Below are 15,037 nucleotides of genomic sequence, written 5' to 3' on the forward strand. Positions count from 1 at the left end.
GGCTTTCGACAAGGTTCCCCATGGGACACTGATTAGCAAGGTTAGATCTTATGGAATACAGGGAGAACTAGCCAATTGGATACAGAACGGGCTCAAAGTAGAAGATAGATGGTGGTGGTGGATGGCTGTTTTTCACTCTGGAGGCCTGTGACCAGTGGAGTGCCACAAGGATCGGTGCTGGGTCCACTGCTTTTCATAATTTATATAAATGATTTGGATGTGAATATAGAGGTATAGTCAGTACGTTTGCAGATGAAACCAAAATTGGAGGTGTAGTGGACAGCGAAGAAGGTTACCTCAGATTACAACAGGATCTTGATCAGATGGGCGGAGGAGTGGCAGATGGAGTTTAATTTAGGTAAATGCAAGGTGTTGTATTTTGGGAAAGCAAATTTTAGCAGGACTTATACACTTAATGGTAAGGTCCTAGGGAGTGTTGCTGAACAAAGAGACCTTGGAGTGCAGGTTCATAGCTCCTTGAAAGTGGAGCTGCAGGTAGTTAGGATATTGAAGAAGGCGTTTGGTATGCTTTCCTTTATTGGTCAGAGTATTGAGTACAGGAGTTGGGAGGCCATGTTGCGGCTGTACATGACATTGATTAGGCCACTGTTGGAATATTGTGTGCAATTCTGGTCTCCTTCCTATCTGAAGGTTGTTGTGGAAGTTGAAAGAGTGCAGAAAAGATTTACAAGGATGTTGCCAGGGTTGGAGGATTTGAGTTATAGGGAGAGGTTGAATAGGCTGGAGGGCTGTTTTCCCTGGAGCGTCAGAGGCTGAGAGGTGACCTGATTGAGGTTTATAAAATCATGAGGAGCGTGGACAGGATAAATAAACAAAGTCTTTTTCCTGGGGTCGGGGAGTCCAGAACTAGAGGGTATAGGTTTAGGGTGAGACGGGAAAGATGTAACGAAACCTAAGGGGCAACGTTTTCACACAGATGGTGGCACGTGTATGGAATGAGCTGTCAGACGAAGTGGTGGAGTCTGGTACAATTCCAACAATTTAAAAGGTATCTGGATGGGTATATGAATAGGAAGGGTTTGGAGGGATATGGGCCGGGTGCTGGCAGGTGGGACTAGATTGGGTTGGGATATCTGGACAGCATGGATGAGTTGGACCAAAGGGTCTGTTTCCGTATTGTACATCACTATGACTCTGTGATGTTGTGAATAAATAGGGGAATTTGGAATAGCAACAGGTACAATGCACAATCAATTCAAGGGTAGTTTTCCAATTTTCTGGAAAAACAAAATAAAATCACTCACAGAGAGCGAAATAATTAATGAAGTAATAACTGTGCCACTGACTCTTTATTCAGAGACTTTAAGAACAATCTGGAGCATATCACTTAGTGCTTTCACAGTAGCAATAGTAGAATCTTTGAAATATGAATTCAATTAATCCATTGACGTGACAAACACAACCCAGATGATTACTTTTGTGCAAAAAAAAGATCATCTCATCCTTTTACTCCTTAAGGAGAGAACAAAGATATCTACAATGAGTTCAAAAGGCACATAAGTGCTTGAGAAAGATTCCAGTCAAGAAACAGATCTCCATCACAACTGACTGTACACCAGCCATGGTTCAAATACAGATTTTGCTGTTTATTGCAGGATTATCCTGATTTCTCTCCTCCGTCAATTGTCATTTTGTAATTCACCAACAAGCATTAGCAAATAAAATTAATGAATTTTTTAATATGATGCAATGAAAGTTAAGTCAATTCAAGTAAGAGCCCTTCAGCACCTTTTGTTTAAATCCTACAGTGAAGTAATTCTCCATGCTGATGTGATATAGTTAAGTCAAGGGAAGGTCCTGCCAACACATTTAGATCCGACGCTCAAAATCATCACTTATCTTAAAATCAGCTTTGAGCTGTCAGATAATGTGATTGCTTGACTTCTAGTTCCAAATGGAATATCAAAGCTGAATTGTGAACTGCAGGTAAAGAGTAGGAACATAACACAGAGTCATAGAGATGCACAGCATGGAAACAGACTGTTTGGTCCAACTCATTCATGCCAATCAGATATCCTGAATTAATCTAGTCCCATTTGCCAGCTCTTGGCTCAAATCCCTCTAAACCCTTCCTATTTATATAACCATCTAGATGCCTTTTAAATGTTGTAATTGTACCAACCTCCACCACCTTCTCTGGCTGTCACTGACCATGTGATCTCTGCACTTGTCTCTCCTCGTCCTTTTTCAAGTGCTGTTATTTTGATCTTTTTATCTCCAAAGTTCCAAACAGTGCAACAGCTTATGAAACAGTAATTACTGCTCCTGAAATTCGAGGAAATCAGCTCCAACACAAAACACCTCAAAAAAAAAAAAGCACCTCTTGCAGCCACAATTTTTTTTTCCCCATTCTCCATCTTGGATTACCCAGAATCCTTTTGATCAGTCATATCAGACTAAAAATGTTAGCTGTTTCTCTCTCCACAGATGCTGCCAGACCTGTTGAGTTCCTCCAGCATTCTTTTTTACATCAGATTTCCAACATCCACAGTTATGCTTTTACTTGACTATTTATTCAATATATTCTTCAGGGTAGGTCCTGGTTGCACCTAAATTCACAAAGTGATTTAGGGCTTAAAAAAAAAGATAAAAACCACAGTTTTAGGAAACTCGTCAGAGATAACAAGAAGGGACACCAATTAGACGACCATTATCCTGAAAAACCCAATTAGAAATTGGCCATAGACCATCTAGCAAATCTGTGATTGAGAGTTGGCTTACCAACACATGATATGCACATTACAGCTTAAGGATATCACTGACCATGCACAGAGTTAATGGCTAACGAGTGCTATTAAGCTGCAACGTTTAACAAAAAGCCCCGCAGAAGAGAAGAACTCACCAAGGAGACAAGGGGCCAGTTAGCCAAATGTCACAACTTAAATGTTCCAAAGTGGACATCTGATTACATTGCCTTTTTAAAAATATCACTCTTTTTAGAAGCCCGAGAGTCTGTGGTGAAGCTATGATGTTACCTAGTATGGTGATGAAACATCTGAAAACAAACTTTCAAGCTTAGTGGGCTAACTTATAGACTTATCATCTGAACTACAAGTCTTCTCAAAAAGTCTTCTCATTATCACCCTTTTACATTTACTGTGGTAAATTTAATAAATTCTGTGCAACTTGTTAATAAAAACAATTGGCCCAGAGCAGAATCAAAATGTTAAAAGATTAGAAACACTTACATGGCAATGAGTTGAAGGCAAATGTCAAGAGATGTCACTTCAGCTCACAACAAAGAGAAGTGGCATGGCTTTGTTGTAAAAATGCACCTTTGTTGTAAAAATGCATTTTGTGTTGTCATCAAATGTACCTCATTTATTAAACTGGAATGAGAGTCAAGTCTAAAGTCATCTTGATCTGTACTGATCAGTTTTTCTTTAACTAATCAAACCATAAGAAGATTTCTGTGTACATAGAACATAGAACATTACAGCGCAGTACAGGCCCTTCAGCCCTCGATGTTGCGCTGAATAGTCATACCAATCTGAAGCCCATCTAACCTACACTATTCCATGTACATCCATATGTTTGTCCAATGACGACTTAAATGCACTTAAAGTTGGCAAATCTACTACCATTGCAGGCAAAGCATTCCATACCCTTACTACCCTCTGAGTAAAGAAACTACCTCTGACATCTGTCCTATATTGACCACCCCTCAATTTAAAGATATGCCCCCTCGTGCTCACCGTCACCATACTTGGAAAAAGGGTGGACAGGGAGAGCCTATCTAACCCTCTGATTATCTTGTATGTCTCTATTAAGTCACCTCTCAACCTTCTTCTCTCCAACGAAAACAGCCTCAAGTCCCTCAGCCTTTCCTCATAAGACCTCCCCTCCATACCAGACAACATCCTAGTAAATCTCCTCTGCAACCTTTCCAAAGCTTCTTATAAATGTGGTGACCAAAACTGTACACAATACTCCAAGTGCGGCCGCACCAGAGTTTTGTACATCTGTAGCATAACCTCATGGTTCCGGAACTCGATCTCTCTATTAATAACAGCTAAAACACTGTATGCCTTCTTAACAACCCTGTCAACCTGGTGGCAACTTTCAAGGATCTGTGTACATGGACACAGAGACCTCTCTGCTCATCTACACTACCAAGAATCTTACATTAGCCCAGTACTTTGCATTCCGGTTACTCCGACCAAAGTGAATCGCCTCACACTTGTCCGCATTAAACTACATTTGCCTCTCAGCCCAGCTCTGCAGCTTATCTATGTCTCTCTGTAACCTACAACATCCTTCGTCACTATCCACAACTCCACCGACCTTAGTGTTGTCTGCGAATTTACTAAACCACCCTTCTATGCCCTCATCTGGGTCATTTATAAAAATGACGAACAGCAGTGGACCCAACACCGACCCTTGCGGTACGCCACTAGTAACTGGACACCAAGATGAACATGTTCCATTAACTACAATCCTCTGTTTTCTTTCAGCAAGCCAATTAATGATCCAAACTGCTATGTCTCTCACAATCCCATTCCTCCGCATTTTATATAATAGCTTACTGTGGGGAACCTTATTGAACGCCTTGCTGAAATCCATATACACACATCAACCGATTTACTCTCATCTACCTGTTTGGTCACCTTCTCAAAGAACACAATAAGGTTTGTGAGGCACGACCTACCCTTCACAAAACCGTGCTGACTATCCCTAATCAAATTATTCTTTTCTAGATGATTATAAATCCTATCTCTTATAACCTTTTCCAACACTTTACCAACAACTGATGTAAGGCTCACTGGTCTATAATTACCAGGGTTGTCACTAATCCCCTTCTTGAACAGGGGAACCACATTTGCTATCCTCCAGTCTTCTGGCACTATTCCTATCGACAATGACGATTTAAAGATCAATGTCAGACTCGGCAATCTCCTCCCTGGCTTCCCAGAGGATCCTAGGATAAATCCCATCTGACCCAGGGGACTTGTCTATTTTAACAAATCACACAATGCTCTATACAATATCACCTAAAACCTATTTCATTGTTGATGGTTGGTACTTTATACCACATAGTACTAGTGTTGTACTATGCTGATCTGGGCATTTCCACTTTATAAACTGTATGCCTCCATTCATAGCCTTTGCTGCTCTTTCGACTGGCAACCCCAGAGTCCACATCCTTTATGCAGTGTTCGGATGTAGACTCACAGAATGATTGCAACAGAGGAGGTGGCCATTCAGCTCATGCTGGACCTTTGAAGGAGCAATTCACCTTGTGCCACTCCCTGCCTTTTCTCCATGACACTGCACAATTGTTTCTCCTCAGATAATAATCTAATTCTTTTTGAATGCCATGATGGAATCTGCCTTCACCACACTCAGGCAATGCATTCCAGATACCAATTCTCTATTAGTGTAAAAAGGTTTCTTCATCATGTCACCCATTGCTTCTGCCCATAACCTGAATGCATGACCTTTAAATCTTAATTCTTGTGAACAGTTCCCCCTCCATCTACTCAGTCTAGAAACCCCTCCGGTGGAAAGGGAGGATTGCAGATGTTGGATATCAGAGTTGAAAGCGGGGTGCTGGAAAAGCATAGCAGGGCAGGCAGCATCCAAGGAGCACGAGAATCAATGTTTCGGTCATAAGCACTTCATCAGGAACGAGGCTTGTGGGCCAGGGAGCTGCGAGATAAATGGGAGATGAATGGGGGAGGGAGGTAGCTGAGAATGTGATAGGTAGATGAAGGGGAGGGGGAAGGTGACAGTTGGAGAGGAGGGTGGAGTGGATAGATGGGAAAGGTGATGGACAGGTCAGGAGGGCAGTGGAGAGTTGGAGACTTGGAGCTGGGATATTGGGGGGGTGGGGGGTGGAGATGAGGAAACTGTTGAAATCCACATTGATCACGTGCAATTCCCAAGGCGGAATATGAGGCGTCCTTCCTCCAGGCATCAGATGGTAAAGGTTTGGCGATGCAGGCAGGCCAGGACCTGCATGTTCCTGACGGAGTGGAAGGGACAGTTGAAGTATTCAGCCACGCGGTGGTTGGGTTGGTTGGTGCAAGTGTCCCAGAGATATTCTCTGAAATGATCCGCAAGTAGGTGTCCTGTCTCTCCAATGTCGAGGAGACCACATCGCGTTCAACGAATACAATCAATGACATTGGTGGAGGTACAGGTAAATTTCTGTCAGATGTGGAAGGATCCTTTGGGGCCTTGGACAGAGGTGAGATGAGTGGTGTGGGTGCTGGTTTTGCACTTCCTGCGGTGGCAGGGAAAGGTGCGGGAATAGGGTGTGGCTGATGGGGGGCATGATGAAGGGCTTTTGCCCGAAATATCGATTTTCCTACTCCTAGTATGCTGCCTGACCTGCTGTGCTTTTCAAGCACCACACTCTCGACTCTAATCTCCAGGATCTGCAGTACTCACTTGCGCCTGGTGGGGCGCATGGACTTGACGAGGGAGTTGCGGAGGGAATGATTTCTCCGGAACGCTGATAGGGGGTAAGGAGGAAAATATATCTCTGGTGGTGGGGCCCGTTTGTAGGTGGCGGAAGTGGCAGAGGATGATCTAACATATGGAGATGAGTGGTGCTAGAAAAGCACAGCAGTTCAGGCAGCATCCGAGGAGCAGGAAAAATCAACGTTTCGGGCAAAAGCCCTTCATCAGGAATACAGACAGAGTGCCTGAAGAGTGGAGAGATAAATGAGAGGAGGGTGGGGGTGGGGAGAAAGTAGCATAGAGTACAATCGGTGAGTGGGGGTGGGGATGAAGGTGCTAGGTCAGGGAGGAAGGTGGAGTGGATAGGTGGAAAAGAAGATAGGCAGGTAGGACAGGTCATGGGGACGGTGCTGAGCTGGAAGTTTGGAACTAGGGTGAGGTGGGGGAAGGGGAAATGAGGAAACTGGTAAAGTCCACATTGATGCCCTGGAGTTGAAGTGTTCCGAGGCGGAAGATGAGGCGTTCTTCCTCCAGGCGTCGGGTGGTGAGGGAGTGGAGGTGAAGGAGGCCTAGGACCTCCATGTCCTCAGCAGAGTGGGAGGGGGAGTTGAAATATTGGGCCACAGGGCGGTGTGGTTGATTGGTGCAGGTGTCCCAGAGATGTTCCCTAAAGCGCTCTGCTAGGGGGCGTCCAGTCTCCCCAATGTAGAGGAGACCGCATCAGGAGCAACGGAAACAATAAATGATATTGGTGGATGTGCAGGTAAAACTTTGATGGATGTGGAATCTCCTTTGGGGCCTTGGATGGAGGTGAGGGAGGAGGTGTGGGCGCAGGTTTTGCAATATCTGCAGTGGCAGGGGAAGATGCCAGGACAGGAGGGTGGGTTGTTGGGGGGCGTGGACCTGACCAGGTAGTCATGGAGGGAACGGTGTTTGCAGAAGGCGAAAATGGGTGGGGAGGGAAATATATCTTTGGTGGTGGGGTCCGTTTGGAGGTGGCAGAAATGTCGTTGGATGATTTGGTTTATGCGAAGGCTGGTAGGGTGGAAGGTGAGCACTAGGGGCGTTCTGTGCTTGTGACGGTTGGAGGGGTGGGGTCTGAGGGCGGAGGTGTGGGATGTGGACGAGATGCGTTGGAGGTCATCTTTAACCACATGGGAAGGGAAATTGCGGTCTCTAAAGAAGGAGGCCATCTGGTGTGTTCTGTGGTGGAACTGGTCATCCTGGGAACAGATATGGCGGAGGCGGAGGAATTGGTAATACGGGATGGCACTGTGATATATGCAGATGTTGGTGGGGTGGAAGGTGAGGACCAGGGAGTTTTTGTCCTTGTTGCGTTGGGAGGGGTGGGGTTCCAGGGCGGTGGTGTGGGAAGTGGGAGGAGATGCACTGGAAGGCAATATCGACCACGTGGGAAGGGAAATTGAGATCTTGGAAGAAGAAGGCTATCTGGGATTTTCTAAGGTGGAATTGGTCATCCTGGGAACAGATGTGGCAAAGGAAATGGGAATAAGCGATAGCGTTTTTACAGGAGGTAGGATGGGAGGAGGTGTAGTCTGGGTAGCTGAAAGAATCGGTAGGCTTGTAGTAGATGTCTTTGGTTAGCCGGAGACAGTGATGGAGAGGTCCAGGAAGGGGAGGCAGGTTGCCAAGATGGTCAGGTGAATTTGAAGTTGGAGTGAAAGGTTTTTGTGAAGTTGATGAACTGTTCAACTTTGTGGGAGCACGAGGTAACGCCGATACAGTCATCAATGTAGCGGAGGAACAGGTGGGTGGTGGCACCAGTGTAACTACGGAAGATTAACTGCTCCATGAGCCCAACAAAGAGGCAGGCATAGCTGGGTCCAATGCGGGTGCCCATGGCTACCCCTTTGGTTTGGAAGAAGAGGGAGGATTGGAAGGAGAAGTTGTTGAGGGTAACGACCATCTCAGCCAGGCGGATGAGGGTGTCAGTGGAAGGGTTCTCGTTGGGACGCATGAGAGGAAGAAACTGAGTGCTTGGAGGCCTTCATCGTGGCGGATCAATGTGTACAGGGACTGGATGTCCATGGTGAAGATGAGGCCGGGGAAACAAACATCCTGGAGGTGGTCAAGGTCGTGGGTAGTGTCGCAAATATAAACCAAACCTCTGCCCCCACTTTTGAAAAGCCCTAACAAATCTCAGGGCAACCTTTTCCCAAGGAAAACAGTTTCTGTTTCGCCAATCTCAAAAATAAACGACTGGTATTTTCATGACTTCAGGATGCCACAAAGTTTACCATGGCTAGTGAAGTACTTTTCTGTTGTAGTCATTGTTAATTAATTTCCAAATTTACTTTGAACAGAGCAGAATACAACTTTTGCAATTTATATTTTAAAATTGTGACTTTCACGATGCTTGAACTGGCAAAGTTGATTGAGGCCCGTGTGCAGTACATTCCAGTTTGCTGTGTGACTGCTTACATCTTAGAAGGAACATCAACTACTATTGTACCATAGGAAACACACAAGCGTTTTACTGGGTAGAGTGACTGAATGCTATTCAAACTAAATGCTACTTAATGACCTGTTCAACAAAAGTGCACCTACCATTAGAAAATATATCACCCACAGACCACCATCAGTGAGAATAAGCAACAGCAACGTCTCCACGACAATTTTCAACACCAGTGCCCCGCAAGACTGCATACTCAGCCCTTTACTGTACTCCCTGTTCGCTCAGGACTGTGGGGCCAAATTTCATCTGAACTCCATCTACAATTTGCTGACACCACCATCGTAGGTTGGATATCAAACAATGAAGAGACAGAATACAGGAAGGAGATAGAGTTCTTGGTCGCATGGTGTAAAGATAACAATCACTCCCCAAATGTCAGCCAAACTAAACAGCTGATCGTCGACTTCAAGAATCAAGGAGGGTGATATGCCCCTATCTCCATTAACAGAGCCAAGATGGAGGTGGTCGGGTGTGTCAAGTTCTTAGTGACGATTACCAACAATCTGTCCTGGACCATCCATGTTGATGAGATACTCAAGAAGGCACAGCACTACTTCTTCCTCAGGAGACTAAGGAAATTCAGCAGGTCCATAAGAACTCTCACCAACTTTTACAAATGCACCATAGAAAGTATTCTATCTGGATACATCACGGCTTGGTATGGCAGCTGCTCTGCCCAGGACCATAAGAAATTACGAAGAGTTCTGAATACAGCCCAGTCCATCATGCAAGCCAACCTTCCATTTGCTGACTTCAGCTGCCTCGGGCAGACAGTCATCATCATCACAAATTCCTCCCATCCCAGGTATAATCTCTTCCAAACTTTTCTGTCAGACAAAATATACAAAAGCTTAAATACACGTACCAACAGGTTCAAGAACAGCTTCTTCCCTGCTGTTATGAAACTTCTGAATGGACCTCTCAAACTTCAAATTTAATGTTGACCTTGCTTTCTGAGCACCTTTTTTGCACCGTACTTTTATATGACTCACTTTGTTCAATCCCCCCATAAAATTTGTATGGTATGATCTGCCTGTACTGCACGCAAAACAAAACGTTTCACTGTATCTAAGTATATGTGACAATAATATATCAAATAAAGTCAAACCCATGATCTGCTGAGGAAGCCTCAATAAGCCTTGTTAAGTAAGCAAAATAACTATAAAACGTTTCTTATGAATTGCTGAAGCTGTATAGGTGAGGAAACATTTCAATAAGTATTATGTTGTGCAATTCTCTCATTAAATACTAACAATATCAGATGCAGATTTTCAAGAATTTGAGACGACACTGACCTTTGATGATTCGCTGATCTTGTGTGGACGAGAGACTCTTGACTGTTTTGTCCCCTCCATTGTAACTTTCCTGATAACACCTAGCCAAAAAAAAACATTAATTGATCAGTTTTTCTTAATGTAAGTTTTGCATGGGTGGGACATGCTGCTTTCAAACAAAATACTGCACAAGACTTTTTATCATTTTCCTTTCAGCCATCTGCTGGCCACTTCAGTAAATTCACCAATTAAGCCTCTTCATTCATTAATACAGGTTGATGGAACATATCTTCCTGGCCATCAAATCCTGACTTCTCGCCCAGAAGCAGTACGACATGACTCCTTAAATCAATCAAATCCTCACTTACCAATATTGCCTAATCTTTATGGAATCAATAATTCCAGTAAGATACTCAACTTTTCCTTTTTGTTAGCGGGTAGGAGTGGCTGGTATACATAAAAGAACTAGGCATCAAAATAAATTTCAGAAGAATATGGGAGGGAGTGTAAAAGGGATCAATGTTAATTTTTGCAGTGTTGATGGATGAAAAATCCAAAGTCTTCTTGGAAATTTATGTGGAAACTTCTGCTCCATCGTAGTGCAGATAAGGCCTTTGTTTCACATCACTAGAAACAACATTGTTGGCAGATTAACCCTCAATCAGTACCGCATGATTGTGTCAGCCTGGATGACATGCCTTAGTCTCTAGACTGGGGCTTTAACAAATAAGATTGAGACTCAACAAGCGAACATAACCAGACAAGTAAAGTCCAGCAAAGGCAAGTAAATAATTATAGAGTTAGAAAAGAAATTTGAAATACAAGTTAATTAATGAAAGAATGAGACCACAGAATTCCACTATTTAAAATAAAATAATGTTTATGATTCTATGAGGAAAACAAAGCAATACCATCATGGCTAACACTTATCCGCTAAAATCTAGAATCAACACAAGTCAAACATGAATAAACAAATTGTGGTCAATTATAAATGAACTGCACATTAAACACCTGGTACAAAGGTACATCTTGTGATTTAGCTTGACCGTCCACTCAGCACATATGACAATCTCAGTCACAAAGTCCTTCAAAAGTCTGCCTTCCTCACAAAGACTTGCAGCTAATTATTTTCTGGGATGTAGCCCGACCGATCCCCAGCTTCAACAGAACTACATGTGCACATTTGTCTATCCTAAATTTCTGCATTTAGCCTCTCATATTCAGCCTGTCTGAAATGTACTACTAGGTTCATTTGAGCTCTGATGGCTTGAAGTCCTTTTGTATGGTTTCAACTAGTTTCAGTCTCCCATAAGTTTGTAAATTAATTTCAGTCTTAATTTCCTTACAAATCTTTTCAATTAGCATCTGTTTGAAAAGAAAAACACAGGATTTGAAAGCAAGAATCCCATTACAATTGGAATCATGTCTGCCTAACTGCATCCCAGAATAGTGGAAACGGATGGAAAATAATGTACGAAGAACAGAACAGCACATAAACAGACCCTTTGGCTCACCAAAACTGCGCTGACACATAACGTCTTTCTAAACAAGAAACCTTCTGTCTCTACGTGGTCCATACACCAGTATTCCGTGCCTATTCACATATCTGTCAACATATCTCTAAAATGTTGCTATTATATCTGCCTCCACCACCTCCTCTGGCAACCATTTCCAGGCACTTATCATTCTGTGTTAAAAAAAAACTTGCCTTTCACATCTCCTTTAAATTTCTCCTTTTACTTAAACCTACGTCCCCTCATAAATGACTATCCATGCCTCTCAATTTTGTAAACATCTATCAGGTCACTCCCTCAACCTCCAACGTTTAAGTGAAAACAAAGTGTGTCCAATCTCTTCTCATAACTAATAACCATCAAACCAGGCAACTTACTGGTAAACGGTTTCTACACCCTCTCAAAAGCCTTTACATCCCTCTGGTGGTGCAGCAACCAGAACTATAAGCAGTATTACAAAATGTAGTCTAACTAAAGTTCTGTACAGCTGCAACATGACTTGCCAATTCTTGTACTCTATGCTCCGATCTCTGAAGAAAGTAAGGACTGCAGATGCTGGAGATCAGAGTTGAGAGTGTGGTGCTGTAAGAGCTTATAGAGTCAGAGATGTACAGCACAGAAACAGACCCTTTCGGTCCAATTCGGCCATGCCGACTAGATATTCCAATCCAATCTAGTCCCACCTGCCAGCACCCGGCCCATATCCCTCCAAACCTTTCCTATTCATATACCCATCCTGATGCCTCTTAAATGTTGCAATTGTACTAGCCTCTACCACTTCCCCTGGCAGCTCATTTCATACACATACCACTCTCTGCATGAAAAAGTTGCCCCTTAGGTCTCTTTTATATCTTTCCCCCTCACCCTAAACCTATGCCCTCTAGTTCTGGACTCCCCTACCCCAGGGAAGAGACTTTGTCTATTTATCCAATCCATGCCTCTCATGATTTTATAAAACTCTATAAAGTCACCCCTCAGCCTCCAACGCTCCAGGGAAAACAGCCCCAGCCTATTCAACCTCTCCCTATAGCTCAAATCCTCCAACCCTGGCAACATCCTTGTAAATCTTTTCTGCACCCTTTCAAGTTTCATAACATCATTTAGATAGGAAGGAGAACAGATTTGCATGCAATATGCCAAAAGTGGCCTAACCAATGTCTTGCCGACAGCCACAACATGACCTCTCAACTCCTGTACTCAATACTCTGACCAATAAAAGGCCTCAATATCAATTCTCCTGCTCCTCGGATGTTGCCTGACCTGCTGTGCTTTTCCAGCACTACATTCTTGGCTCTGATCACTGAAGGCAAGTATGCTGCATGCCTTCCAGTTGATGGGTTGCATGAATTTGCATTTTGACTGGGTGAACCGATGAGGCATTAAAGGTTTGACGGATGAGTTTCTGGAGTGCTATACCTTTGGTTTTCTAGAGCAGTGTGTTGAAGAGTGACGAGAAGACAGGTTATTTTGGGCCTTGTATTTATGCAATTAAAAAAGGCTAATTGATAATTTTGTCGTGAAACAGCCTTCAGGAATGAGAGACCACAACATATTTGGGGGAAGAAAGGATGATGAGGAGGAGGATCATTGAGAGATGTGCAGATTGGGAGAGATAGGGTGTGGGTGGGAGGGGGCTGAAGATGGGGAGGATCATTGGGGGTGTAGATTGTGAGAGATGGGGAGCATCGGGGGGGGGGGGGGGGAGGACCAAGGGGAGGTTGGATTCCCAAGCACTAGCATCTGCGCATGCGCTTACTGGCCCACGGCAGCGTCCATCACAAACACGGTCCAAAATAAAATAGCAAAGGGGCAAATAAAAACACATGTTCAATCATTACCGGCCTGAATTGACTGATTGTCTCTCCGAGAGTTCGCTCACTCTCACAGCCAGCCGGCCATTCTCGGCGAACGGCATCTCTTCAATTACCCGTCACCGTCAGCCCGGCGCGGAAGGCCGCACACGTCAATTCAATGGCGTTTGCAACAGACCAATAGGAGAGCGGGCCTGGTGGACAACTCGCCAATCAGACAACGAATAATCCCAGTGGAGTCCCGCCTACCACTGCCTCCGCCACCCTTACAGCTGTAACCACGCCCACCTGAAATCACGTGCCTTCCCCTGAGCCAAGTGAACTCAGGTTCAAGTGCCACCTGTTCCAAGGGGTTTAACAACATCAGGCTAATTGGACAATTACAAAAATATCGTAATTTTTAGAAAAAGCATTGGGATGTTTGCAGGAAAACAAGGAAAGGGGGGTGATAATAAATAAAGTTAAAAACTTGGAAAGTAAAGCAGGAATGGCCTTTCCAGAAATTTGACTTGGAAAGGTTGTCAGCCAAAACACCAAAAGAAATAGGAAATGATTGTTCAATAAGATCATCTGATCCAACTGTCAAGATAACAAACTTTCTTATCTGACATGTAACACTTTTGATTGGAAGAGAAAGTGAGGTCTGCAGATGCTGGAGATCAGAGATGGAAATGTGTTGCTGGAAAAGCGCAGCAGGTCAGGCAGCATCTAGGGAACAGGAGAATCGACGTTTCGGGCATTAGCCCTTCTTCAGGAACACTTTTGATTCCCTTGTCAACCAAAAGTCAATCTAGCAGGTGTAAGCTAGTATCCATTGCTCTCTGAATTCAACCTTCTAAGAGAAGAGATTCCTCATCTCCATCTTAAATGGGAGACTCCTTACTTTTAAGCTGTACCCTGCAGTCCTAGATTACCCTACAAGTTGAAACATCCTCTCAGGTGCAACCTGTCAAGTGTTACATGTTTCAACTGTATTACAGCTCTATTTTCTCAACGTCAGTTAATATATGCTTAACATATTCAAACTTTCCTCATAAGTAGAGTCATCCTAGTGAACCTTTGAACTGCTTCCAATGTAACCATATCTTTGGGTTCCAGAGAAGAGTGATATTGAAACTAAAAGCAGAAAGTGCTGGAGAAACAGGGTGGCACGGTGGCACAGTAGTTAGCACTGCTGCCTCACAGCGCCAGAGACCCGGGTTAAATTCACACCTCAGGCGACTGACTGTGTGGAGTTTGCACATTCTCCCCGTGTCTGCGTGGGTTTCCCCCGGGTGCTCTGGTTTCCTCCCACAGTCCAAAAATGTGCAGGTTAGGTGAATTGGCCATGCTAAATTACCCGTAGTGTTTACCCGCAGGGGTAAATGTTGGGGAATGGGTCTGGGTGGGTGCGCTTCGGCAGGTTGGTGTGGACTTGTTGGGCCAAAGGGCCTGTTTCCACACTGTAAGTAATCTAAAAAAACCCAGCAGGTCCAGCAGCATATGTGAAGAGAGAAGCAGAGTTAATGTTTTGAGTCAATTATGACTCTTCTTCAG

At 44.0% G+C, this 15,037-nt stretch overlaps 1 protein-coding gene across 1 annotated transcript in view; it reads right to left on the reverse strand.

The window, feature by feature from the left end:
• klhl36 (kelch-like family member 36) overlaps window positions 1-13,658 on the reverse strand; it is a 31,458-nt gene extending 17,800 nt beyond the window's left edge. The window contains exons 1-2 of the mRNA XM_043706640.2: window positions 13,529-13,658; window positions 10,198-10,277 (exon numbers count right to left, since the gene is read on the reverse strand). Of these exons, the coding sequence (XP_043562575.1) occupies window positions 10,198-10,257 (60 nt within the window). The 5' untranslated portion in view covers window positions 10,258-10,277; window positions 13,529-13,658. The remainder of the gene's footprint in view (window positions 1-10,197; window positions 10,278-13,528) is intronic.
• Between the last annotated feature and the right edge of the window lie 1,379 nt (window positions 13,659-15,037).

The sequence above is a fragment of the Chiloscyllium plagiosum genome, unplaced genomic scaffold, assembly GCF_037043375.1.
Source record: "Chiloscyllium plagiosum isolate Xiang-an unplaced genomic scaffold, Cpla_swu_hap1 HiC_scaffold_17, whole genome shotgun sequence".
Taxonomy (NCBI): domain Eukaryota; kingdom Metazoa; phylum Chordata; class Chondrichthyes; order Orectolobiformes; family Hemiscylliidae; genus Chiloscyllium; species Chiloscyllium plagiosum.